The following is a 27,980-nucleotide window of genomic DNA, read 5'->3' on the forward strand; positions in this document are numbered from 1 at the left end:
GTTACGTGAAAAAAACCTGCATGTATGAGATACAAAAAAAGTGCCCTTGGGACAAAGTTTATACAGAGAATATAGAAGTAGAGATGTGACTCGCAGCAGGGTTGCGCTTTACGGGCAGGCTGCCAGTTACAGAAGGCGTCTTGTTTCAGACAGGCCAGGGGAGCCGAGGCGTCCATGGAGGCGACGGGCGTGTTCGGCTTCGGCGGCGAGGGCGGCGACGCGGTGTCGGTGGCGGGGGCGGTCGCGGGCCGGCGCACGCCGCTGGGCGCGGTGCCCGGATTCTACTTCCCGCCCCCGCCACCCCCGCAGCCGCAGCCGTCGGTGGTGCCGCCCCACCACCCGCCGCCAGCACAGCAGCATCCGCTGGCGCACGGGCTGCTCGCCTCTCACCACGGCGCGCCCGACGAGAACAGCCCCGCCGCGGCGCGCAGGTACGATACAGGCAGACAGGAGCGGGTAGTACCCCACAGCTAGCCATCACTGTACAGGGTGTTGCGGGAGGAATATTACCAGAGCTATTCATAAATTAACTTCCAATTGGGTATTTTAAAAAAGATAGTTTTTATATATAGTTCGTGCCTACATATTGACATTAGCTCTCCACATAATCGCCACCCAAGTACAAACATTTCTCCTACAGTGACACCAGCTTCCTCATCTCTTCATCAAAGAATAGTATCACCTAGTGCTCCCGCCAGTTCTTGACAGCATCCTTGAGCTCATCGTAAGTTGTGAAATGCTGAGTAGCCAGCCAGGCCTTCTCCTTGAAGAGGAGACGAGAGTTGCTTCGTGCTAAGTCCGGACTGTAGACAGGATGTTGAAAAATCTCCCAGCCGAAAACACTGAGTTTTCCTTCGTTCGATTCGCAACTTGGCGTCGCGCACTTGTCGTGAAGGATAATATTCATTTGGAAATCATTTGGCTTGTGGGGTGGCAGAGGTTTATTGGTCCTACAGCGCTGTTGTCAAGGCCTATAAATTATGACATGAGCAACCTAGAAATAGTTTTAACCGACATACTCGCAATTTGCAGTTCTCTTTCAACTCGTGGTCGCTGAAAATCAAACTCTTTCTACTTTAAGGGAGTGAGAGAGTACGGCGAAAATAAAAAGTTCACTATTTATTACATATACACTGCCGGAAAAAGTAGTACATCTGCAAAGACGACGTCGATTGTGAGCCGAGAATGGCATATGCCACCTGGGGGACAGTAGGTTTACTGATAATCTACTAGATCGCCATCTGTGTCTACCCTTTAATAAACGATGCTCACAACCGGAAGGCTCAGTGTGGTGCAAACGTGTGAAGCAAGCAGACACCCATGCCACAAAGACGCACTCGTGTTTCCTACAGCCACGAAAGGGCCAGACTGTGGCCTTCCTAGTGTCGGGATGATCTTTTCGGAGAATTGTCACACGAGTAGGACATGCTGCGTCAGTTGTGTAATGATGCTGGTATCAGTTATCACGTGAACATTCTCACACCCGTAGACAAGGTCCTGGACGTCCACGCAGCACAGACGCCCGCCAGGATCGTGGTATTGTAAGTACAGTAATGGCAGATCGTACAGCTACCACAGCACAGATAAGAGAGCTTGTGAGCCCAGACGTGTCAACACGAACTGTGGCGAACCGGTTATTAGCAGTAGGACTAGGTCGCAAACACCTCTAGCCCGTCTTCCACTACGCCACAGCACCGACGTGCGCACTTCGACTGGTGCCGTCAGAGGAGCACTTGGAAGATGTGGAATGCCGCGCCGTGATCTCCAGCGAAGAAAGCAGCTTCTGCCTAACGCAAGTGACTGTCGTTAGCGCATACGACGTGTATCTGGTCAGTGCTGTCTCATAGACTGCATTCGTCCAAAATACACTAACCCTATCCCAGGCCTTCTGGTCTGGGGTGCGGTAATTTACAACTCTCGTTCACCTTTGGTGTTTCTGGAAGGGACGCTAACCAGCGCTAAGAACATGCATAATTTTGTTAGGCGTGTTCTTTTTCTGTTCTTGCAACAGAAAGGTGATGTGTTGTTCCAACAGGATAATGTTCGCCCACATACTGCTCGGTAACCACAACATGCTCTGCAAGACGTGCAACAACTTCCCTGGCCAACACGATCTCCGGACCTGTCTCCAATGGAGCAAGTGTGGGATAAGATGGCACGAGAAGTTACTCCTGTGACTCATTAACCAACAAAGACATACGTGAGCAGTTGTAGCAGGCGTGGCACAACGTAACCCAGGGCAGTATTCGCCATCTGTACGATCGACTGGACGCCAGAATCAGCACTTGCACTGCCGCCCATGGAGGCTACACCACGTACTAATATGGGTGTTTCAGCATGGGTCGATACCCGGTACCTCAGAACCACTTGTGCTGTTGATCTGTAAATGTAACTATCTAATGAACTTCATGAGCACTTGTGATATTCGCTATTTTTGGCTTAATTAAAACAGCAAATTCAGCCAGAAGGCAAATACTTGTTTATAAAGAATGATTAATATATAATAAGGCGTCGCATGGCGACGGTGGAATTTTCTAGATAATGTAATTCGTCGTCTTTGGGCGGCAATATAAACAGAAAAGTACGGATGGATATGCGATCCTTCACTATTTTGTTCGCTGGAGAACAAATGAAGCCTTGAGCGCTAAAAAGACTTTTACTGTTTTTCTCGAGTAAGACGGACGCAGATTTGTGGCGGTCTGATCTAATTATTTTTACTAAATAAATAAAAACGTGTTCCGTCTAAGTTTTGAGTGAAGTGTAGGAAGAAGAACTGTTGTAACTTACCGTGACGAAGCACGAGCGACTCAAGAGGACAATGGCTATATAAAAGAGCGCTCAATGGACATGATATGGACATAAAAATCTACCGTCATTGTAGTATTAAGCTTAAGGTACGATATATGTTTTAGTTATAATAAATATTTGTTCTGGGAATACTGAATCATTTAGCAGTGCTCATTCCTATTATCTCCTCAGTATTATTTTCATTTTAATTATGCATTTTGCTAATATTACAGACACCAAGATCAGCAGTCTAATGTGCGTGTTACATTGATAAAAAGAAAACTGTTTTATCGTCTTCTTGCATCAGCTTTAATATCGAATTTCCCTTTTGTGTGATGTTACAGTTGTTTTTTCGCCCTTAAGAACTTTCTGGTCCCTTAGGAAATTGTTTTGTCATAACAATAACTTCACAACCGGGTATGATCGTATCTACGATCATGAAGTAATTAGAAAGACGATAACGCAATTTCTTAATCAATAGCACGCTAGTTGAGACTGCCTCAAGCCACGCGAAACTGCAAGTAGAAACTATTCACATCTCATAATGCAATATTTTATGACAATGGTCAATCCATGATTCTTCCGCCAATTGCGATTGATAAAACAGTAAGCTAAATCTCAATTTCCAACTTTCCATTGAGTAACAACATCACTTTTATTTTGTAACATCACACACTGTTGCAACAACAAATTTTGAGCTAATTGTAAACCTCTAAAAGGATGTATTCATTTTTTCCCTACCAGTTTTTATATATACTGGATTCTTATTAACGTTAGAAAACCCCCGAAGCGACGTAGGTGACACTGAGACAAGTAATTACCATAGAGACGTGGGGCCTCAAATGTCGGGAAATACCGCAAAAGTGGATGACAAATGTTCAAGACCTCATGTCACTAGATGACGTACCTCTCCGAAGGTGAAGCGGTGCAACTTGTCGGTCTGTCGCACCTGATCACCCCAACTGAAGTCAAATATTCAAGTTGGTGTGTCTCCGGGACACCGCCCGCGAGTTTAGCGCTTGCGGCTCAGGTTTCGAAACTTGCGTCTGTCAGGCAGTGTTCTTTTGTATAGTGTTACACAGTTATGTGTTTATATTGATGTAAGATTTATTATTTTGCGTACCTGTCTCGCGGTCTCCGCTGGTTAATTGCAGAGTACAGTACAACAAAAACATACTGTATTGCGTTGTAAGTTAACAAGTATAAGCTTCCGAACTACACCGCCACCAATAAATGACCTACGTTTTCTTTACGAAATAAAGTATGTAAATAAAAAAGAAGGGACAAAAAGAGAGAAATAAAAAATAATAACAGTTTTTACTTGGTTACAGCGAGGGTAGTAATATTGTAACTTCTACGTTTACAACAGCCAACATTTACAAAAGGTGCTCGAAAAGCAGAGTAGCCTAGTGGAGTGATGTGTAGCACTGCCTCCTCTCGACAATGGCAGGATCGACAAGACCAATCGCATCACGTGCCGCGATTTACTTCATCTGGTGATGTCACATATTCAACACTTGTCATCAATTTTTGGGGTATTTCACATTTCCGGCCCTATGTATGATTGTTGTTGTTGTGGTCTTCAGTCCTGAGACTGGTTTGATGCAGCTCTCCATGCTACTCTATCCTGTGCAAGCTTCTTCATCTCCCAGTACTTACTGCAACCTACATCCTTCTGAATCTGCTTAGTGTATTCATCTCTTGGTCTCCCTCTACGATTTTTACCCTCCACGCTGCCCTCCAATGCTAAATTTGTGATCCCTTGATGCCTCAGAACATGTCCTACCAACCGGTCCCTTCTTTTTGTCAAATTGTGCCACAAACTCCTCTTCTCCCCAATTCTATTCAATACTTCCTCATATGGTATCATATACCGTATTAAATTAGTTGTCTCAGCATCATAAACGTCACTTTGGGGTTGTTTGAACGTTTGTGGAAGTCACCCTGGGGTGAACAGAAATTTCGAAACACCAGAAACACATCACTATGCCTAATACGGTATAGGAAAGCCGTTGGCAGTCAAAGCACCTTACAGACGTCTCGGAATGGATAAAGACAGGTTCTTTATTGTTTTCAAGGGAATCTTATCTCAGTTTTCCTGCAAAATAATGGCATAATGTCACGATGATGGAAGTGGATAGCAACAATCACCCTTCTTTCCGAAGTAGATCACAAAGACTCAATAATACTGAGATCTGGTGACTCGTGACCAGGGAAAATGCGACAATGCGAGCTGTCTGGACATGTGCGCTGTCACCTTGCAACACAGCATCACCGTTAGGGAACAAAGGTTTGTAATGTGATGAGCGTGATCAGCCAGCCAAAATGGTTACATAATCCTTGGCAGTATTGCTGCCCTCCATAGAACCCATGGGTCCCATCGAATACCACGATATGGCTGCCCAAATTATCACCAAAACCACACCACGTTTCACTCTTGGGACGTGAACTCGGTCAGAAGTTGGAAAAGTGCGAAACAAGACTCATCCGACCAAATGACTTTCTTCCATTACTTCATAGTCCAGGTTTTATGGCTTCGGCACTACCTTTTCCTGTTATTGGAATTTGCATCACTGATCAGTTGTTTTGGATTTCCAGCTGGCCCTGTTATTTTCTGCTTATGGAGCTCCTTTCGTGCTGTTTTGGTGCTAAGAGGGTCTGCGAGCGCGACATTCAGTTCTGCAGTGACTTTTGCAGCTTTCGTCCTTTATTTTCTGTCTCAATCGTCCTCAATGGCCGTCTGTCACAATCACTCAACACACACTATAATCCGCTTTGTGAATTACCAGATGATGTTTTCTCGATTTCCCTGCATGCAGTATAAATCTTCAGTGTGGTGCCTTTTGAAGCACCAAACACTTCGGCAACCTTGGTTACGGGAACACCCACCATACGAACCCCAACAATTTGCCCACGTTTTAATTCACTTCATGCTGACATAATGCACCCACAGCTGTTAGAATCACGACTGACACAAAGTACTGAGGGCACTGCACAGGTGCCGTTCGTGGTCGAATACAACAACGCAACCTGCAGGCTCGTTCGTCTGTGTCACACTCTGCTCGGATAACTCAAAAGACAATTTGCTCTCCTAAAGGTGAAAAGTTCTAATGCTCCAAGCGCTACGGGAATTTAGAATGCGAGCAGCACACAAAAACCGGCGAGACCGAAACGACTGGGGCAACCAATTATTTGCATTTCACACGAAAGTTTAATTTCCAACAGTTCAATTGATACTACCTTAAAGTTTCTCGCAGTCTCTCAAAGCTTGCCCGCACACCATCAACCAAGACAGATTTTTGTATCAGAATATAAAGCATTTTTGCAACAGAATATAAAGCTCTAGTTTGGACTGGGAATAGTGATACACAGTCATGCCTTTTCACGACTGACCGTCAGCTGGCTGCTAAAGCTGGCTGACTAACCCGGTTGCTCAACATTTTGGCTGCCTTAGCCAGGCTACTGCAGCATGGCTCCCTAGTGCGTTATAGTCCTTACCGTTCCCTAATCATAAGAGCATTGTCAATTAGTTCTACATCCATATTCTGCTAACCATTTTGAACTGCATGGCAGAGAATAATTTCCATTGAACCACATATTAGGATTTTTTCCGTTCCTTTCGCAAAGAGGAACAGGGGAGAAACGACTAAATAAATCCTTCAGTCTGCACTGTAATTAGTGTAATTTGTGCTTTGCTGTCCCTACGGGAGCGATATATAGGGAGCTATAGCACACCCCTAGAAGACAAAGACTGTACCTCAATCCAAATCTTTAGATAAATTGTAAGAGTGGGTAATGAGGTACTAGTATTGTCTAACGTTGTTGTTTGATATCTCTAGGTTTTTAGATTAATGTCTGATACCTACCGTTAACCTTTTATAGATTTTTGTATCAGAATATAAAGCTCCGTTCTGAACTGGAAATAGTGATGCATAGTCATGCTTTTTCACTGTACAGCGATTCCTGGCCATCCATATTAAGGTTTTCCATGATTTCCCTAAACTGCTTACGGCTTACGGCAAAAGCCTTGAAAGGGCATAGCCAATTTCCTTCCCAACCCTTTCTCACTTCGAGCTTGTGCTCCGTCTCTAATGACCTCGATGCAGACATAACGTTAAACACCAATATTCCTTTCTTTTGTTCAGCGAATTTAGTTCATTTTCTATTGCGTGATCGCTTATCTCAGTATATGCTATTGCTGCATTTATCCGGTGACTGAAAATAGGAACACTACTGAGATCTTCCGCAACGAAACAACTTCTGAAAACTGAATTCAATATTTCGACCTCCTCTTTGTCAGAAACAACGAAAAAAACATGTCAAATTTGAACAGACGCAAAATCTCCAACATTGGCGATCTTTTACAGAAGCTCGAAATTTAGCGCGGACTTCAAGGCGAGACGCTTATAACAGTTTTCACAACGAAACCTGGTAAAAAATCCAAAGAGATTCTGCTCGTATGCTAGCAGTAAGACACAACCAATGCCTTCCCTCTGCGATAGCAGCGGAGATACTATGAAGACAGTGCTGCCAAAGCATAGTTACTAAACACAGCCTTCCGAAATCCCTTCACCAAAGAAGGCGAAGTAAATATTCCAGAATTCGAATCAACAACAGCTGCCAACATGAGTAACGTAGAAGCAGATATTCTGGGTGTAGTGACGCAACTTACATCACTTAACACAAGCAAGTCTTCTTGACCAGACTGTATATCAAGTAGGTTCTTTTGAGAGTATGCTGATGCAATATCTCCATACTTAACAATCATATACAACCATTCGCTCGACGAAAGATTCGTACCCAACGACTGAAAAGTTGCACAGGTCACACCAATATTCAAGAAAGGTAATCCACTAGTTACAGGCCCATATCATTATCGTCGATATGCAGCAGGATTTTGGAACGTATATAGTTTTCGAACATTGTGAATTACCTCGAAAAAAACGGTCTATTGACAAACTGTCAACACCGATTTAGAAAACATCGTTCTTGTGAAGCACAACTAGCTCTTTACTCACACGATGTGTTGAGTCCTATTGACAAGGGATTTCAGATTGATTCCGTATTTCTGGTTTTCTGAAAGGCTTTTGACACTGTGCTACACAAGCGGTTTGTAGTGAAATTGCGTGCTTATGGAATATCGTCTCAGTTATGTGACTGGATTCGTGATTTCTTGTCAGAGAGGTCACAGATAGTAGTAATTGACGGAAAGTCATCGAGTAAAACAGAAGTGATTTCTAGCGTTCCCCAAGGTAGTGTTATAGGCCCTTTTTCTGCTCCGTATCTATATAAACGATTTGGGAAACAATCTGAGCAGCCGTCTTAGGTTGTTTACAGATGACGCTCTCGTTTATCGACTAATAAAGTCATCAGAAGATCAAAGCAAATTGCAAAACGATTTAGAAAAGATATCTGTATGGTGCGAAGATTGGCAATTGACTCTAAATAACGAAAAGTGCGAGATCATCCACATGAGTGCTAAAAGGAATCCGTTAACTTCGGTTACACGATAAATCAGTCAAATCTAAAGGCTGTAAATTCAATTAAATACCTAGGAATTACAATTATGAACAATGTTAACTGGAAAGAACACATAGAAAATTCTGAGGAGAAGACTAACCAAAGATTGCGTTTTATTGGCAGGACTCTTAGAAAATGTAACAGGTCTACTAAGGAGACTGCCTACACCACGCTTGTCTGTCCTCTTTCAGAATACTGCTGCGCAGTGTGGGATCCTTACCAGATAGGATTGACGGAGCACATCGAGAAAGTCCAGAGAAGAGCAGCGGAGGAATCTTCTCACTAAATTCTCTCCTTTCTCCTCTGAATGCGAAAATTTTTTTTGACGCCGACCTACATAGGGAGAAACAATCATCACGATAAAATAATGGAAATCAGAGCTCGTACGGAAAGATATACGTTTTCTTTCTTTCCGCGCGCTATAGGGGATTGGAATAATAGAGAATTGTGAAAGTGGTTCGATAAGCTCTCTGCCAGGCACTTAAATGTGATTTTCGGAGTATCCATGTAGTTGTAGATGTAGATCTTCCGTTTCAGTGTCATTGCGCTCATTGAGTGACTGAGCTGACAATATTTGACTGATTTTACGCAATACCAAAATTTACTTTCTAATTCATTGAACGCTTCTCGCATTGCTCTCCGTACGCTCATTTTTGCTTCGTTCAACCTTTGTTCGTCAACAAAGTTCTGATTTCGGTTAAAGCTGTGATCGAGGTCTGTTAACTTTCGGAGCAACTTAATAACTTAGCTGTCGAACCAAGACGGGTTTTTCGAAGCCACCAAACCTTGCTTGGTATAACAAGTCTACGATATGTTGTACAACGTTTTTTTTAATCAATTTATGTTTCAAGTCGCTGTCCCCATAGCTGAATATTTGGTACTGACCATTCATAATCTTGAAATTGATTACTGTGGTTTTTTTTACCTTTCCTAAAATTTATTGCAACACTTAACCAATTGATGCTGTAAGAGTCTTATATAGCTGAAGCCCACCTCTGTGTTAAATTTTTTCCATAGGTTCAGATCTGTTACTCGGAAATCGAACACGTTGTCCTCCCGAGTCGTTTTTCTAACTACCCGAAGTAATTTTCAGATAAGACATTTTCGACAATCTCACAAAAGCCCTGTCTCTGCAACCAGTTTTAATTGCATGATTGAAATCTCTTCCAGTTACAATAGCAGGATCAGAAAACTTATTCTCGACGTTTTTCTCTGAAGCTCTGTTCCCTAAGGCTCCATAGCCAGATAATCTGTAAAAGTATCTGTCCACTTACCATATTTGACCCACATTTGAGCTTACCTTCACCTATGTTATTTCAGATTAGGAACCTCCTTGGACATACTCGAGTAATTTACGGCAAAAAAATGTGCCGCCACCATTGGCGTGTAGCTCATCTTTGGCTTTCGCTGGTGTTCGCTTCCCGCTAGAGCCGGCTGTCTGTTCGTAATTTATTGTGGCGTTATCAGTTTTAATAAGCGAAACTAATTTGGTGACCTTACCACGGATGCTGATTGCTGCAGCAGTATCACATTAATTTTTCTCATTCCTATCTACAAGGACGAAAGTTCTCTTTTTAGTGTAAGCGCGGATGAATTTCTCCGATTACGGCAGGTGATACACCATTAACAGTATGAAGAAGTTTTTAAAACAATTCACGGAACATGTACTTTGCTACCCGTGTAGCAGCTTACAAATCTCTTGGGCCTGTGGTTTAGGCCTTCCACTCATCTCCAGACAGTGGCGGATACAGAAAAACCTCAAGGGGGGCGCTAAACATATGTTGAGCTACCTTTACTTTTACCGTAATAAAAAAATAATCTAGTCACGTGCAAAGTTTAAGAAAGTTTTATTTAAACTGGTTATACACATATACAAGAAAATGCCATCTTATGATATAAAAAAGTTACAATTGTGGTTCTCTTCCGTAAATGATGAATTATATGCGCCTATTCTTCCTGGCAAATTGGTTAATTGCATCATCAATAGGGCAATCAGTGTCAGGGTGAGTGTTCAACAGAGCTAAACCATTAAGTCGATCCTCCTTCATTGTCGACCTCAGCCATGTCTTTGAACGCCGCTATGTTGGGAAAACTTCTTTCTACTGCAGCAACCGACGCAGGTAACAAGCAAATATTTTGTACAGCGTGTGTAAAGTAGGACAATCAGATGTAGGACAAACAGACAACGCTTGCATAACAGAACCACGATCCTGGGCGTCTATGCTCGTTTGCTTGTATTGAAGAATCTCTCCCATTAGTCTCTTTTTAATCACAAAGATTGATTCTTCTTCAAAGAACGGTATTTCAGTTAAGCACTGATTCAATTTATGTGCCAGATCATTACCGTCATGTTTCAGTAGTTGTGACGGCAAAAGTATGTTGAATTTTAAATGATAAATATTTTCTTCAGCAAAACGTTCTCTCATGCCAGTCGTAACATGGTCCAGTGTTGGAATAAAAATAATTCTTTCCCAATATGATCGCAGTTTTCCCTGTGTCTTTGTCTGCCTGTAAGACGAAGAACACTCATCTCCACGTCCAACTCTTCCATAACTGCCTTCGCCTCTTCAACAATACGAGCAAAGTGGCTATCAGCATTAGCTCTCATGCCGTCGTACACCTTCAGCGTCGAATCTAATTTTGTTTTTGCCATCGCGACGTCCAAGCTAGTGTCTAGTAAGATTTTGCTGACTGGATATGTTATGCTCATAATGTCACTCAGTGTAAACAGAGTGATAATAAACTCTCAATTAGAGAGAGCTCGAAGGAGGAGAATATTGGCTCTGGCAGCCGTTGTTCTATCCCTCCAACACTGCATTTCTTTAAGAACTTTGCAAACTGTTCCGATATCAGCTGCGAATTGAATAACAGCAACATGTCGCTCAATTCGGCGCGGGTGGCAAATGCGGCCGGCCCCGCAAGGGGGAGGCGTGCACCCCCCCCCCCCCCCCCCCATATGTATCCGCCACTGTCTCCAGACCATAGGGCTGCGATCAATTTTGTGTATAATGCTGCAAATGGTGGATCGTGCTCCCACTCGTGCAAGGCTAGCTGACATCATCAGTTCACCTAACACTTACTAAATCAGTGGTTCCAAACCCACGGTTAATTTACTCCCTGAGGGGTTGAATGAAATTTTATAAACGATAAAAATGAAAGTGTTCGATTGTGTTTCGGCCACGAAACCAAATTATTTTTTAAGTACCATTGCTATTATCACTACATCATGAGACTGCGCTACTGATTACATAGATTACAAACAGTTACGTTTATTATGGTTTAAACAAACCCCTTATAGGATCACTTTGTCGTCCTTCTGTCTCTCTATCTGTCCGACTGTTAAGACCCTTTTTCTCAGGAACTGGTATAGGTATCAAGTGGAATTTATGTCACATACTATGGTCTACGGTCCCTTGGCGGTGTAAATAATTTAAGGTTACAGGTTAGTGGTCGTCTAACCTTTTTGCTCCAGACCCAATACTTACACTGTGTGGCGGCACCTCGAGCCACATACGTACCGATCTTATTATTAATTGGTAACCTACATCAAGCAGGGTGTTACGAGCCCCACAGTAGGCTAGTAGCTATAGCTAGGGCTTGTAAGTTGGCTGACTACCCCCAAGTACTGATGGTTAAAAGCTGGCACCATTCAGAATATTCCTTGTCTGCCGTTCTCTGTTTCAAAGTGCTGCCACCCTCAGCAACCTCAATAGTATAACACTGTAATTGCACGACGAAGTGTGATTGTTTGATTAAGAACAGTATTTGCATTTGTATTTAAATCGAAAATGAGACACGATCAGGAACTTTTACTAAATGTTTCGAAGATCATTTGTTCTACACATTACTTTGTTTTACAACAGACTTAATTAAATTTCATATTCCTTGCAACAAATGTGCACTATATTTGACGATGACCGTTCCTGTAATGTACATTCAGGAATCTATGTTGCTTCCGCCTCAAGATTTATACCATTGTAGCGTATCGGTACGCGTCGCGCACGCACATGAATCGTCAATAATACTAACAGTGCAACATCCCCCGTTCACATCATCTAACGAAATGGATTCACATTTTGCGAATCTGGATTGACGTCAGATGTCTGCGACACAAGCACGTCTATATCTGCCCAGAACTCGAACCCACATTTTCCATTTATCACAAGCGGTCGCTTTAACAACTACGGCTACCCGAGCACACCTCCAGGATAGATCCAAACTGCCGTATTTCGCGGAGTTCACAACTATTACTCTCTCACATTTCATGACTCCCGCATAGGGGGAGACAAATATTTTATCGTTATTTTAGCAGGTCGAGGCATGGATACGTCAATGATGGTTACACCGTCTGTGTTTATACAGTGTCTGTATCTTCGCGTTATGTGCTTGCATGTCTGAAGGAACAGACACCAATTTGACCGTTACAGCTTTTAGGCTGCAAGTGGCAGTGGCATTAGATACTGGCTGGTTGATGATTGGTTGGTTTGTGGGAGGGGACCAAAAAGAGAGGTCATCGGTTCCATCGAAATTAGGTAAGGATGGGGAAGGAAGTCGGTCGTGCTTCAAAGTTTCCCTCCGGCATTTGCCTGAAGCGATTAGGGAAATCATGGAAAACCTAAATCAGGATGGTCGGACGCGGGTTTGAACCGCCGTCCTCCTGAATACGGGTCCAGTGTGTTAACCACTGCCGGCCGTGGTGGCCGTGCAGTCCGGAACCGCGGGACTGCTACGGTCGCAGGTTCGAATCCTACCTCGGGCATGGATGTGTGTGATGTCCCTAGGTTGGTTAGGTTTAAGTAGTTCTAAGTTCTAGGGGACTGATGACCACAGATGTTAAGTCTCATAGTGCTCAGAGCCATTTGAACCATTTCTTAACCACTGCTCTATCACGCTCGGTCATTAGATACTGTTTTTGTTTGTAGGTTAGATAAATTTTGGGGTAGTGTGGGTGTTGGAGGCCAAGGCCTGAAGTGGAACAGGACTAGAGGAAAAAGGACGGTTGCGCCTTTTTTTTTAAAAAAAAAAAAAAAAAAAAAAAAAGTGATGTGCTTCGTGCACTGTAAATTTAAAATTGCACGTTGGAGAAACAAAAGTGTTAAAACGTATGCCTGGGAATCGATACGTCCTGGCATCGAATCTGGGTCGGATCAAAAGTTTTTCGGTTTTAATCTAACCGCAGCTCTCACCATTGTGAGAAGTCACAAAAAAAAGCGTTGTTCGGATTCCACATTAAACTGTAGGTCCCCTTTCCCTCGTCGGAGCACGGGGGATTTTAGGGACACGCAAATCGCCAAAGTGGCATCCAACAGAAAGACTTGCGCCAGGCTATTGGCCCACACGAAATTATTATTATTATCTACACTCCTGGAAATTGAAATAAGAACACCGTGAATTCATTGTCCCAGGAAGGGGAAACTTTATTGACACATTCCTGGGGTCAGATACATCACATGATCACACTGACAGACCCACAGGCACATAGACACAGGCAACAGAGCATGCACAATGTCGGCACTAGTACAGTGTATATCCACCTTTCGCAGCAATGCAGGCTGCTATTCTCCCATGGAGACGATCGTAGGGATGCTGGATGTAGTCCTGTGGAACGGCTTGCCATGCCATTTCCACCTGGCGCCTCAGTTGGACCAGCGTTCGTGCTGGACGTGCAGACCGCGTGAGACGACGCTTCATCCAGTCCCAAACATGCTCAATGGGGGACAGATCCGGAGATCTTGCTGGCCAGGGTAGTTGACTTACACCTTCTAGAGCACGTTGGGTGGCACGGGATACATGCGGACGTGCATTGTCCTGTTGGAGCAGCAAGTTCCCTTGCCGGTCTAGGAATGGTAGAACGATGGGTTTGATGACGGTTTGGATGTACCGTGCACTATTCAGTGTCCCCTCGACGATCACCAGTGGTGTACGGCCAGTGTAGGAGATCGCCCCCCACACCATGATGCCGGGTGTTGGCCCTGTGTGCCTCGGTCGTATGCAGTCCTGATTGTGGCGCTCACCTGCACGGCGCCAAACACGCATACGACCATCATTGGCACCAAGGCAGAAGCGACTCTCATCGCTGAAGACGACACGTCTCCATTCGTCCCTCCATTCACGCCTGTCGCGACACCACTGGAGGCGGGCTGCACGATGTTGGGGCGTGAGCGGAAGACGGCCTAACGGTGTGCGGGACCGTAGCCCAGCTTCATGGAGACGGTTGCGAATGGTCCTCGCCGATACCCTAGGAGCAACAGTGTCCCTAATTTGCTGGGAAGTGGCGGTGCGGTCCCCTACGGCACTGCGTAGGATCCTACGGTCTTGGCGTGCATCCGTGCGTCGCTGCGGTCCGGTCCCAGGTCGACGGGCACGTGCACCTTCCGCCGACCACTGGCGACAACATCGATGTACTGTGGAGACCTCACGCCCCACGTGTTGAGCAATTCGGCGGTACATCCACCCGGACTCCCGCATGCCCACTATACGCCCTCGCTCAAAGTCCGTCAACTGCACATACGGTTCACGTCCACGCTGTCGCGGCATGCTACCAGTGTTAAAGACTGCGATGGAGCTCCGTATGCCACGGCAAACTGGCTGACACTGACGGCGGCGGTGCACAAATGCTGCGCAGCTAGCGCCATTCGACGGCCAACACCGCGGTTCCTGGTGTGTCCGCTGTGCCGTGCATGTGATCATTGCTTGTACAGCCCTCTCGCAGTGTCCGGAGCAAGTATGGTGGGTCTGACACACCGGTGTCAATGTGTTCTTTATTCCATTTCCAGGAGTGTATATACATAATTAAGTTTGTATGGAACCCTCAGAATGCGAATCCTACCCATACTTGTCCACTGTCCCGACCCCCCTGCCCCCCCCCCTACCCCCCCCCCCCCCCCCGATTTCCCGAAATACTAACAGTATCTTGTGAAACAGGAGCTTGTGAAAGAAACGTTTGATCAACGTCTTCCTCACATAGTCAACCCATCATACATACTTTGTACTTCATGCCATGCACTTATGACAGTAAAATCGAGACATATGCGTCACATGTGCTTAAATATCTCACAATGGATCAGGAATTGCTTCATTATTCATTTCACAATGAATACGTAAACTGACTGACAGCACAACACAAAAATAACTATGCAATAGCGACTAAATTGGTGTGAGCCCAACACATTATTATTATTGTTGTTGTTATTTAGTGGCAGCGGTAGGACGCAATCACTAGCAGCCTGAAGTCTTGTTACTTCTGACTAATAGAAATTGGGAGTCTAGCAACCAAGTGATTTACAAACAATAAGTATAGTGTACACATTTTAACTTGATTTTGAATATATACAGCATACACTTTAACTTGATTTTAGATAATGGTTTAGGGTGTGAGTGAAACAAAATATGTTAGGGAGAGGAATGCAGAGGAAGCGTGTTTCGTAACAAGCGCCTGCGATCAGTGTGGAAAGTTAGCCTTCTTTCCGGAGAAGGAATTGTAAGTATCAATCGCAAAGGTTGCTATAAATAAACAGTACCAATTGCCTCATTGATTCATAAGCTTGTGGTTTAATAAAACTCACACGAACACAAGAAAATCATTAATATTTCGTCATTAAAAAAAGTATTCAAAGAAAATTATTTTTCATACCAAAGTTTAGTTAGGCACTAATGTTGTCGATGAAGGGGGAAGGGCTGAAGGGGGTAACAGCTAATATCTGATGACGCTCAGAGGTAATGTTCTCACAAAGATTGGGAGCAACTGGTCTAAAGGAAACAAGCTTGGCGGTAAGCGACGTTCGTGCTGACATGAGATACGATTTGCAGCCGGTTACACTCAGAACATTCTATAGTCGCCAGCAGATCCTCTTCCACATCTCTGACGAGACCTCTTGGAAAGCACACTGAGTGCACGTAGGCCTTCTTTCCTGATCCGCCTACTATTACCCAGAGAAGCCCCAACACCCGCCTACCGTTGGAGCTTCTAAAGACTAACATAGCTACCCTCTGTGCTTTTCCGGACTTTAGAGGAAAATCAGCCACTGGCCCAACAGACGAGCATACCGTGCTGGTTCATATGTGTTACAAGTTCAGGAGAGAAGAATTGCACATTTATTCCCGCATTCGCCTTGTGCCCAGAGGTGCGTGAACACTCCACAGTCAGCCTTAGAAGCTCAGCCTCAAGATCGAGAATTTGGACCCCTGGCCTGCTGCAGGTTTATCGAGGGCATCTTTGTGGTCTGCACTCAGATGAGGAAGAACTCCTTCGCTTTCTGCAACAGCGTAACTTCTTTTTCCTACTAAAATCCACCTGGTCCTCTTCTAAATCCGAAGCCAACTTCCTTGGTGTTGACCTTCCCCTCAGTAAAGCTTACAGCCCAACTTTACTCTATATTAAACTTATTAATGAGCCACAATACCTGTACTTTGACAGCTGCCACTCTTTCCACACCAAACATTCCCTTCCATATAACCTAGGTATCTGTGGCAAATGTATCCGCTACACTACTGTACCCTTCAACGTCTACACCGACAACCTCATCCAAACATTCCTCTCCCACGACTACGCTACAGATCTTATGCACGAACAAATCTTCCGGGCAGTATCCTCTTCTCTCCAGTATCTTCCTCTTAGTCTCTGACATACGCAGCTCCAACTTCTAAAAACTATGCAGCTCCCACTTCTAAAAACCTTAGGGGCATCTATCCACACTTGTCCCCAAAATCACAAAGGCCTCGAAAGCCACAATACACCACTCCATCATGGCACTGACATTCTCAAGTCAAGCACTGGCATCATATGCGGTTTATCTATCAGCACATGTAACACATGCTATGGTCCCCACATTACCAAAAGCCCCGCCTCGCACTGCCAGTTTTTATGCGAAATGAAAGTGCTAACAGTGTTAAGGATTATGTGCGCAAGATTGTGGAGTGTTTTTAAAACACTGGAAAGAATAATCACTGGCATAAAATTGTGTGTATTTTCGAATGTTTGAAGAATACATTCGACATAACTCTAATTTACTAAATCCACTAAACTGACAAAAGACTTTTACTTACACACTCCGTTCCAATTTGGTCTGCAACTCATTAATACGAAATTATTCCCCAGTACTATAGTGTGAGATTATTTGCGCCAATTTGTTAACAAAACTCTTCAAAAAGTCATTTTTTGGTATATCTTGTCCCAGACACTGATCGCTTCAGATTAAAGTTAGTGATATGGTAATCTAATTAATTTAATATGCTTGTGCAGTCCCATTTTCTGTTCCTTACACTGATTTTGAATTCAGGTATAATGTGTACTTATTTGTAGTATTTTGTCTACCAGTTATGACGCATTTCTGTAATAATTTCAACAGTGCTTTAAATGTCCACCACTACGCACAATGGTTCGTGCCTTCCCCTTGCCCCCAAATTAAGAATGTACATGATCTACAGTTAGAGAGCGATAAAAGTTATGCTTCACGTCAGCAAGTACGCGGTTAGTCAGTGGCGTGCGGTGACCACCAGATAGCCGAAGCAGTGTATATAATGTTATATTACATATTATATAAATTCATTATATATATATATATATATATATATATATATATATATATAAATTATTAGACATAGCCGGCCGTAGTGGCCGAGGGGTTCTAGGCGCTACAGTCTGGAACCGAGCGACCGCTACGGTTCGAATCCTACCTCGGGCATGGATGTGTGTGATGTCCTTAGGTTAGTTAGGTTTAAGTAGTTCTAAGTTCTAGGGGACTGATGACCTCAGATGTTAAGTCCCATAGTGCTCAGAGCCACTTGAACCATTTGAACCTTCTGAGTTCTCCTAGTAGGCGAGCTTCGACTGAAATAATTCCAAAATGGGACAATCTCGCATCATCAACAGAATTTCTACAGTAGCTTTTGATTCCCTTCAGCGCTGAAACGACCTTTCTACTGAAGACATACTCACAGCGGTTATAACATATTAAGATGCTGAAAACTTTTGTTTAGCATGGTATTAGTGCTCAGTAGTTTTGCAAGTTCGCTCATGGTTTTATTTCTGAACTCTTCTGTACTGTACGCTAGTCAGCTAATTTTTCAATAAAATGGCGTCGAAGGAATTTCCAAAATTTAATCTTGAAAAGCAAGCTGCATATTCATTAAGCGAACTAGAAAATATTCCACACTCCGGTTTTTTGCTGATGGTTTGAGACAAAAGAGGTTTAGTACGTGGGCGTAACAATGAAAAAGTATGGCTTCAGCATGTGTGACTGATTGTTGCTTCACCACTTTTAGATTTCCCACCAAAGCCGCCGCACTGTCAAACGTTTGTGCAGTCAGTTTTTTATTACATCCGAATTCTGATAAGAAGTGCCGGGTAAGTTCTCCAGAAGCGTTAGTGTGTTCCTCAGTACTTACATCACAGAAGTCAAAGAATCTTTTGTTTATCCCTCCTTCATACATATAACGCCGGACAACAGAAAACTGTGTTCCATTTGCCACAGTTGACGTTTCGTCAACCATGACAGAAAAAATTTGGAAATTTGTGGTAAGGACTATGGGACCAAACTGTTGAGGTCATTGGTCCCTAGGCTTACGCACTAAGTAATCTAACTTAAACTAACTTAAGCTAAGGACAACACACATACCTATGCCCGAGGGAGGACTCGAACCTCCGACGGCGGGAGCCGCGCGAACCGTGACAAGACGCCCTTAGACTGCACGCCTCCCCGCGCGGGAACCATGACGGTAGTTCCCAAGTTGGCCGTCCATTTTTCATTATCTCCTTTTTTTTCTAAGAAATGACTCGCAGAAAACGGCTTGGACAGTGGCTCTTTTATGGAACATCTAGACAAAGCTCTATATTATATTACTATACTTAGATACTACCTGGAAACTTCACGCACTTTCTACTCCTGTAGTGTGAGTAAAACAATAACGTACTATTATTGATACACCCCGTTACTCTCTGTTATTACATACCCCTCCGAAGCTACTTTATATCTGTTGCAGAAAAACACGCACACGACCCGTGACCAACAGCCGCGCACGCTCAAGTCCCTCTATGCTCAGCTAAGCTACACGCACATTGGTTCGGATGGGCTCACAATGCCCGATTAAATTTCAGAGAGACAGTATTGTCGGCAATCGAGAGATATATACCACATAAATTAATAAGTGATGGTACTGATCCCCCATGGTGCGCAAAACGGGTCAGATCGCTGTTGCAGAAGCAACGACAGAAGCATCCCAAATTTAACAGAACCCAAAATCTCCAAGATTGGCAAAGTTTAGCATAAGTTAGAAATATAGCGCGTACTTCAATGGGAGATGCTTTAATAATTTCCACAACTAAACTGAGTCTCGGAATCTGGTAGAAACCCAAAGAGATTCTTGTGAAACATAAAGCACAATAGTGGCAATAAATATCTTCACTGCGCGATAACAACGGTGAAGACACTGATGACAGTGCCACTAAAGCAGAGTTATTAAACACGGTTTTCCGAAACGCCTGCACCAAAGAAGACGACGTAAATATTCCTAAATTTCAATCAAAAACAACTGCCAAGATGAGAAACATAGAAGAAGATATCCTCGGTATACCAAAGCAGCTTAAATCACTTAAATAAGGCAAGGCCTCCGGTCCAGATTGTATACCAGTCAGGTTTCTTTTGGAGTATGTTGATACAATATCTCCATATTTAGCAATTACATACAACCGCTCGCTCATAGAAAGTTCCGTATCTAAAGACTGGAAAATTGCTCTGTCACACCAGTACCCAGTAAAGGGAAATAGGAGTAATTCGCTGAATTACAGGCCCATATCACTAACGTCGATTTGCAGTGGTGTTTTGGAACATAAACTGTGTTCGAACATTATTGATAAATTACCTCGAAGAAAACGATTTATTGACACACAGCACGTATTCAGAAAATATCGTTGTTGTGAAACACAATTAGCTCTTTATGCTCATGAAGTAATGAGTGTTATCGACAGGGGATGCCAAATTGATACCATATTTTTAGATTTCTGGAAGACTTTCGACACCCTTCCTCACAAGCGTCTTCTAATCAAACCGCATGCCTATGGAATATCGCCTCAGTTATGCGACTGGATTCGTGCTTTGCTGTCAGAAACCTCACAGTTCGTTGTAATAGATAGATAGTCATCGAGTAAAAGAGAAGTAATATCCGGCGTATCTCCAAGGAAGTGTTATAGGTCCTCTTTTGTTCCTGATCTATATTAACGACATAGGAGACAATCTGAGTAGCCCCCTTAGATTGTTTGCAGATGATGCTGTCGTTTACCGTCTTGTAAAGTCGTTAGACGACCAAAACGAATTGCAAAATGACTTAGATATCTGTATGGTGCGAAAAGTGGCGATGAACCTTAAAGAAAGAAAAGTGTGAAGTTATTCACATGAGTACTAAAAGATATCCGCTAAATTTCGATTAAGCGATAAGTCACACAAATCTGAAGGCTGTAAATTCAACTAAATATTTAAGTATTACAATTACAAATAACCTAAATTGGAACGATCACATAGATAATGTTGTGGATAGAGCAAAACAAAGACTGCGATTCATTGTAAGAACACTTAGATGGTGCAACAGGTCTACTAAAGAGACTGCTTACACTATGCTTGCCCGCCATATTCTGGAGTATTGCTGTGCGGTTGGGATCCGCATCAAGTGGAACTGACGGATGACATCGAAAAAGTTCAAAGAAGGCCAGCCCGTTTTGTATTGTCGCGAAATAGAGAAGATGGTGCCACAGACATGATACGTGAATTGAAGTGGCAATCATTAAAACAAAGGCGATTTTCGTTGCGACGGGATCTTCTCACAAAATTTCTATCACCAATTTTCTCCTCCGATTGCGGAAACATTATGTTGGCACCCACCTACATAGGGAGACATGATCATCACGATAAACTAAGAGAAATCAGGGCTCGCACAGAAAAATTTAAGTGCTCGTTCTTCCCGCGCGCCGTTCGAGAATGGGACGGTAGAGAGACAGCTTGAAGGTGGTTCATTGAACCCTCTGACACGCACTTTGTTGTGAATATCAGAATAATCAGGTAGATGTAGATGAACATAATGCGCTTATTATTTCTATGTGTTCAGCTAAGCTACACCGACATTGCAGCGGCTCGGCTCACACTGTGCAATCAGTACTGTAACGAAATAAACGCACTAGTTCTAGTGTTTCGAAGAAGTGTAACGGTTTTGTCTAGGTGTTGTTGAATAACCGTGTGATTATAATTACACTAGCGAACCCGGCAACACTTAACAATTGCTGAATATTTGTGGGAATTGGACATACATGCTAATCTCCTTCTCTCTCCTCCCTCTGCGCATCTCCTCCACCCTCCTCTCTTTTTGTCCACATCCCCCTCCCCCATTTCTCTGTCCATCTCCTTCCTCTCCACCCCCTCAATCTCTCACCACCTCCTCCTCCCCCTACCTCTGATACTCCCCTCCTCCCCCCTCTCTAAGTCCATTTCCTCTCTCGCCCCTCTTTGTCAATCTGCTTTTCACCTTTCTCCCTCTGAGCTTCAGCCTTGTTTATTGTTATTACAAATGAACTTTTATTCGGAACTGAAGTCACTTAACATGAATGTGTACATCGGATGGGATCATTGGTGTACTGGATACGAGAGAGACCTTTCTTACTGCTGGTTCTTTGAGGACAGTATTTTGCATAGTTTTAATCTAAGAAGGGGTAGCATTACAAAGTTTCAGACGATTCAGATTTCGTGGTAGTATTATAATCATAAGCCGGTAAGCCATAAATGCAACTTTCCTGTTTTATGTTAAAAGCAACTGTGAGGAAGTAAACAGAATAGCATATAGTTGTGTATACATTTAAAAAAATATATATGTATAAGGAGAAACAGTATGTGTAGGAGAAACAATTTACCCAGTAATTAAAAGTGGCAGCGACACAGAAAACGAAACCGCACATTTTCACAGTGTAGCGTAGCGTTTTCTTTTTCGCAGCAGTCAGTTTTAGCAGAAAACCTACACATTGCAGTTAAAAAAAAAATAGCTATGTCCATCAGAATGTTTATTACAGTTGTTGAAGACTGGTTTGATGCAGCTCCTTCTCCGTCTGCTTACTATATTCATCTCTTGGTCCCATCTACGATTTTTAACTCCCACACTTCCCTTCAGTAGCCACTAAATTGGTGGTCCGTTGAAGTCTGTGTCCTATCGACCAATACCCCCGTCCTATTCAGTACCTCCTCATTAGTTATCTGATCGACTCACCTAATCTTCAATATTCTTCTGTAGCACCACGTTTGGAAAGCTTCTATTGTCTTTTTGTCTAAACTGTTTATCGTCCATGTTTCACTTCCATACATGACTACTACACTCCAAACAAATACCTTCACAAAACACTTCCTAACGTTTAAATCTATATTCTATGTTAACAAATGTCTCTTCTTCAGAAACTTTTTTCTTGCAGTTGCCAATCTACATTTTATATTCTCTCTGTTTCTCCCATCATCAGTTATTTTGCTGCCAAAATAGCAAAATTCATCACTGCTTTAAGTGTCTTGTTTACTAATCTAACTCCCTTAGCATCACCTGATTTAATTCGACTACATTCCATTATCCTTGTTTTGCTTTTGTTGATATTCATCCGTTATCCTCCTTTCAAGACACTGCCCATTCTGTTCAACTGCTTTTCCAAGTCCTTGACAGCCTCTAACAGAATTACAATGTCATTGGCAAATCTCAAAAGTTTTTATTTATTTTCCCTGAACCTTAAGTCCTACTCCACACTTTTCTTTGGTTTCCTTTACTGCTTCTTCAATGTACAGATTGAGTACCATCGGGGATAGGCCACAACCCTGTCTCACTGCCTTCTTAGTCAGTGTTCCCCTTTCATGCCCCTCAACTCTACAACTGCCGTCTGGTTTCTGTACAAGTTGTAAATAGCCCTTCGCTCCCTGTATTTTACCCCTGTTACCTTCAGAATTTCAAAGAGAGTGTTCCAGTCAGCATTGTCAACACCTTTCTCTGAGACTACAGATGATATAAATGTAGTTTTGTCTTTCCTTAACCTATTTTCTAAGATAAGTCGTGATGTTGGTGTTGCCTCACATGTCCCTACATTTCTCCGGAAACCAATCTAATCTTCCCCGAGGTTGGCTTCTGCCATTTTCTCCATTCTTCTATCAAGAATTTGTCTTAGTATTTTGCAACCATGACTTATTAAACTAATAGTTCGGTAATTTTCACAACTATCAGCAGTTGATTTCTTTGGAACTGGAATTACTATATTCTTCTTGAAGTACGAGGGTATTTCGCTTGTCCTATACATATTGCACACCAGATGGAAGAAGAGTTTTGTCATGGCTATCAGTAATTCTGATGGAATATCATCTACTGACAGGGACTTGTTTTGACTTGGATCTTTCACAGCTGTGTCAAATTTTTGTCGCAGTATCATAGCTCCAATCTCATGTCATCTACATCCACTTTCTTTTGTATCATATTGGCTTTAAGTTCATATCCCTTGTATATACCCTTGATATACTCCTTCCACTTTTCAGCTTTCCTTTCTTTGCTTAAGGATACAGGGTACTTTTCCAGTTCAATATTATGTAAAAATCAACACCTATTTCTTTCAGGAACTGTTTATAATATGTTTATATATGTCTTACAGATGTTTATATATAAAGACAAATATGAGGTGACTTACCGAACAAAAGCGCTGGCAGGTCGATAGACACACAAACAAACACAAACATACACACAAAATTCAAGCTTTCGCAACAAACTGTTGCCTCATCAGGAAAGAGGGAAGGAGAGGGGAAGACGAAAGGAAGTGGGTTTTAAAGGAGAGGGTAAGGAGTCATTCCAATCCCGGGAGCGGAAAGACTTACCTTAGGGGGAAAGAAGGACAGGTATACACTCGCACACACACACATATCCATCGACACATACAGACACAAGCAGACATATAAATATGTCTGCTTGTGTCTGTATGTGTCGATGGATATGTGTGTGTGTGCGAGTGTATACCTGTCCTTCTTTCCCCCTAAGGTAAGTCTTTCCGCTCCCGGGATTGGAATGACTCCTTACCCTCTCCTTTAAAACCCACTTCCTTTCGTCTTCCCCTCTCCTTCCCTCTTTCCTGATGAGGCAACAGTTTGTTGCGAAAGCTTGAATTTTGTGTGTATGTTTGTGTTTGTTTGTGTGTCTATCGACCTGCCAGCGCTTTTGTTCGGTAAGTCACCTCATATTTGTCTTTATATATAATTTTTCCCATGTGGAATGTTTCCTTCCATTATATTGATATCATTAATTTGAATCTTACAGATGTTTTGTTGATATCAGATAAATCAGAACACTTTCTAAACAAATTAGAAGTATTTTGAATATTTCTGAAACTGCTTAGGGTTATTTAAAAAAATGACAAAGAAATTGATGCATTTTTTCCCCAAAATGGTTCCTCACATTGAGGTACCATTTAATCCAGTGTTATACGTTAGAAGGAGACCAAATTTTTACCAGATATGCATGACTTGATGGCTGAGGTACTAGACCTATTTAATTCCACCTATTATGTATGTTACAAGGATAAAAATAATCACAATTTACATTTTAATTTTTATAATTTTTTTCCTAATAAAATGTTATTTTTCTATAATTTAGTTGATTCAGCAATTAAGCTTAGGTCTACTATTTAAGTATGGACTATTGCAAGCTATAGAAAAAAATTAGAGCAATGATTTATAAACTTTAGGCAATACTTGTACCTGACTTCTGGAAAGTAAAACTTGCGGGAAATTGCGAATGAAGATATGAGTCCAATTAAACTGCACCTCAGAACATCCCTGTAGCATAGTTTTCATCCTGCAGCATTTCTTCATCTTCAACCTTTCTCTTGGCATTCCTTTTGGCACTTCTTGCTCCTTTGCTAACTTGAAGAGTGAATCTTTCAGCTTCATGCACCCGTTGTCTGTCACACACATGCAATTGATTACCCATATTAGAGCCACATTCTATGCCTAAATTTGTCAGGACTTACAACCTTCCTGTAACTCCATCATTGAACACATATCACTGTATCTAGTACACCAACTTTTAATGTATTTAGTCCAACAAAAACATTCTTGGGTAATCTTTCCCATATGAAGTGGTTGAAACTTTCATTTATATTCTGAGTGCCCCCATGAAGACATTTACTAAGCAAAACAGGGTCACTCAGGTCTCTAAAAATTTCATTCATAACAGGCTCAGGAAGATAATGCTTATGATGGTAAATTTGACCACTTTCTTTTGCTTTTGGTAACCACACCAAGAAGCTGCTCCTTTAGGGCAAAGTCTGTGAACAGGGTGGGCATCTGTGGACAACTTATGAAAGTAGGTGGCCCATACAGCTTTTCTCATTGCTGTAACATCATTCAGAGGTGCAGTTCGTCTAATGGCCAGCCCATAATAAGTCTGAAAAATGTCTATTTCAATTTCTGTCCATCTGCCTCAGTCAGACAGAGATTTTCCATCAGATAACAACTTTTCTTTCATTTCTCTTCATAGCTTCCTCAGTCTAGCACCCATCCTCTTTTGCACATGTCCACAACACTCCAGTTTTGTTACCATAAACATTGAACTCATTAATTTTATTGAAAGCCTTAGAGTCCCCATCACCTAGGTACTTCGTATATCTAATGTTATAAACGGGCACCGACCTCTGAAATATTTTTAGAGCTCCATCACACTACATACCTCCACTGTAACCATCATAATTCTTAGAACACTGATGTTCAATATTTCCTTCAGTGTTACCACGGCAGATGTGGCAATACTTAGATAAGCACTCAACATCAACAACTTTTCCATTCTTCAGAGAAGTAGCACTTACAACACCATTCAACAAACAATGTCCTCGACATTGCCATGTCCCATCAAGTGCAACAGCAATGCCTCTGGTTCCACTAATATTTACAGTTTCTTCTAATGCACGTTTCATAGATGATTTAGACACAAACGTCAAGCCACCTAAAAGTATTTTTATGTACTTGCTGTACCTACTGGGAGGAGGAGGAAGGTCCATCAAACCACAAAATGTTTGAACAGCCTTTTATCCTTTTCTTATTGCACTCACTGCATACACTAACTTCAAATTCACATCATATGAATTATGCACAATGCTCAAAGTCAATTTCAAGGTAGATTTATTGCAGGATCTGAACAGAACAATTAATTTTGACGCTAAACCCTTTCTGCTACTTTGTTGTTCAGTTATTTACAGACAGCCTACACTGTCACATTGATTACGTTTCACCACTTCGTTTATCAAATAAGATACGATGCCCACATCAGCAATAACAAATCCACCACAAACAGCGTTATTGTTAACACAAAAATTTGAATCACCAGGCAGCATGCCACATGGGAGTTTCTTCCCTGAAGAACTAATACATAGGTTACTTTCAACTGTGTAGCTTGCTTTGTTTGTGAACTGGTTACCACGGAATTTCCTTTTACTGAATTTCTAGATGTGTGGCAAAGTTCGTATTTATTGCACACTAAAGGATATACACATCCACAAATGTATGTAGCCCTTGGGCAACAAACATTTACTAACACGTGGAAAAAGTGCATCAGTGAAACAAAAGTAAATACTAGCAAAGATAATCATTTACAGACACTTGAAACCTGCACTGTTACCAAAATATATGATGTATCATACATATAATCTCTGGAAACATAAGGTCCCAGTTCTTTTTGAAATAATACTGGTTTCTGTAACAGAAATAAAGGGGGCATGGTGGCATACATGAGTGGAGCTTTAAAATTTGGTGTATATAGGTCATTTTTCATTTGAAACTCTATAATATATATATATATATATATATATATATATATATATATATATATATATATATATATATATATATATATATATATATATATATATATATATATATATATATACAACTGTCCAATGGCCAACTTCACACGTCCGTCCACATCAAACCCACCAACAAGCAACAGTACCTCCATTATGACAGCTGCCACCCATTCCACATCAAACGGTCCCTTCCCTACAGCCTAGGTCTTCGTGGCAAACGAATCTGCTCCAGTCCGGAATCCCTGAATCATTACACCAACAACCTGAAAACAGCTTTCGCATCCCGCAACTAACCTCCCGACCTGGTACAGAAGCAAATAACCAGAGCCACTTCCTCGTCCCCTCAAACCCAGAATCCCCCACAGAAGAACCACAAAAGTGCCCCACTTGTGACAGGATACTTTCCGGGACTGGACCAGACTCTGAATGTGGCTCTCCAGCAGGGATACGACTTCCTCAAATCCTGCCCTGAAATGAGATCCATCCTTCATGAAATCCTCCCCACTCCACCAAGAGTGTCTTTCCGCCGTCCACCTAACCTTCGTAACCTGTTAGTTCATCCCTATGAAATCCCCAAACCACCTTCCCTACCCTCTGGCTCCTATCCTTGTAACCGCCCCCGATGCAAAACCTGTCCCATGCACCCTCCCACCACCACCTACTCCAGTCCTGTAACCCGGAAGGTGTACACGATCAGAGGCAGAGCCACGTGTGAAAGCACCCACGTGATTTACCAACTGACCTGCCTACACTGTGATGCATTCTATGTGGGAATGACCAGCAACAAACTGTCCATTCGCATGAATGAATACAGGCAGACAGTGTTTGTTGG

General features: G+C 42.5%; 1 protein-coding gene across 1 annotated transcript in view; it reads left to right on the plus strand.

Moving 5' to 3' along the window:
• Positions 1 to 289: 289 nt before the first annotated feature.
• LOC124616392 (class E basic helix-loop-helix protein 22) overlaps positions 290 to 27,980 on the plus strand; it is a gene marked incomplete at its 5' end in the record, with an annotated part of 84,899 nt that continues 57,208 nt past the window's right edge. The window contains 2 exons of the mRNA XM_047144698.1: position 290; positions 332 to 431. Coding sequence (XP_047000654.1) covers position 290; positions 332 to 431 — 101 coding nt within the window. The remainder of the gene's footprint in view (positions 291 to 331; positions 432 to 27,980) is intronic.

Source organism: Schistocerca americana, chromosome 5 (assembly GCF_021461395.2).
Source record: "Schistocerca americana isolate TAMUIC-IGC-003095 chromosome 5, iqSchAmer2.1, whole genome shotgun sequence".
Lineage (NCBI taxonomy): Eukaryota > Metazoa > Arthropoda > Insecta > Orthoptera > Acrididae > Schistocerca > Schistocerca americana.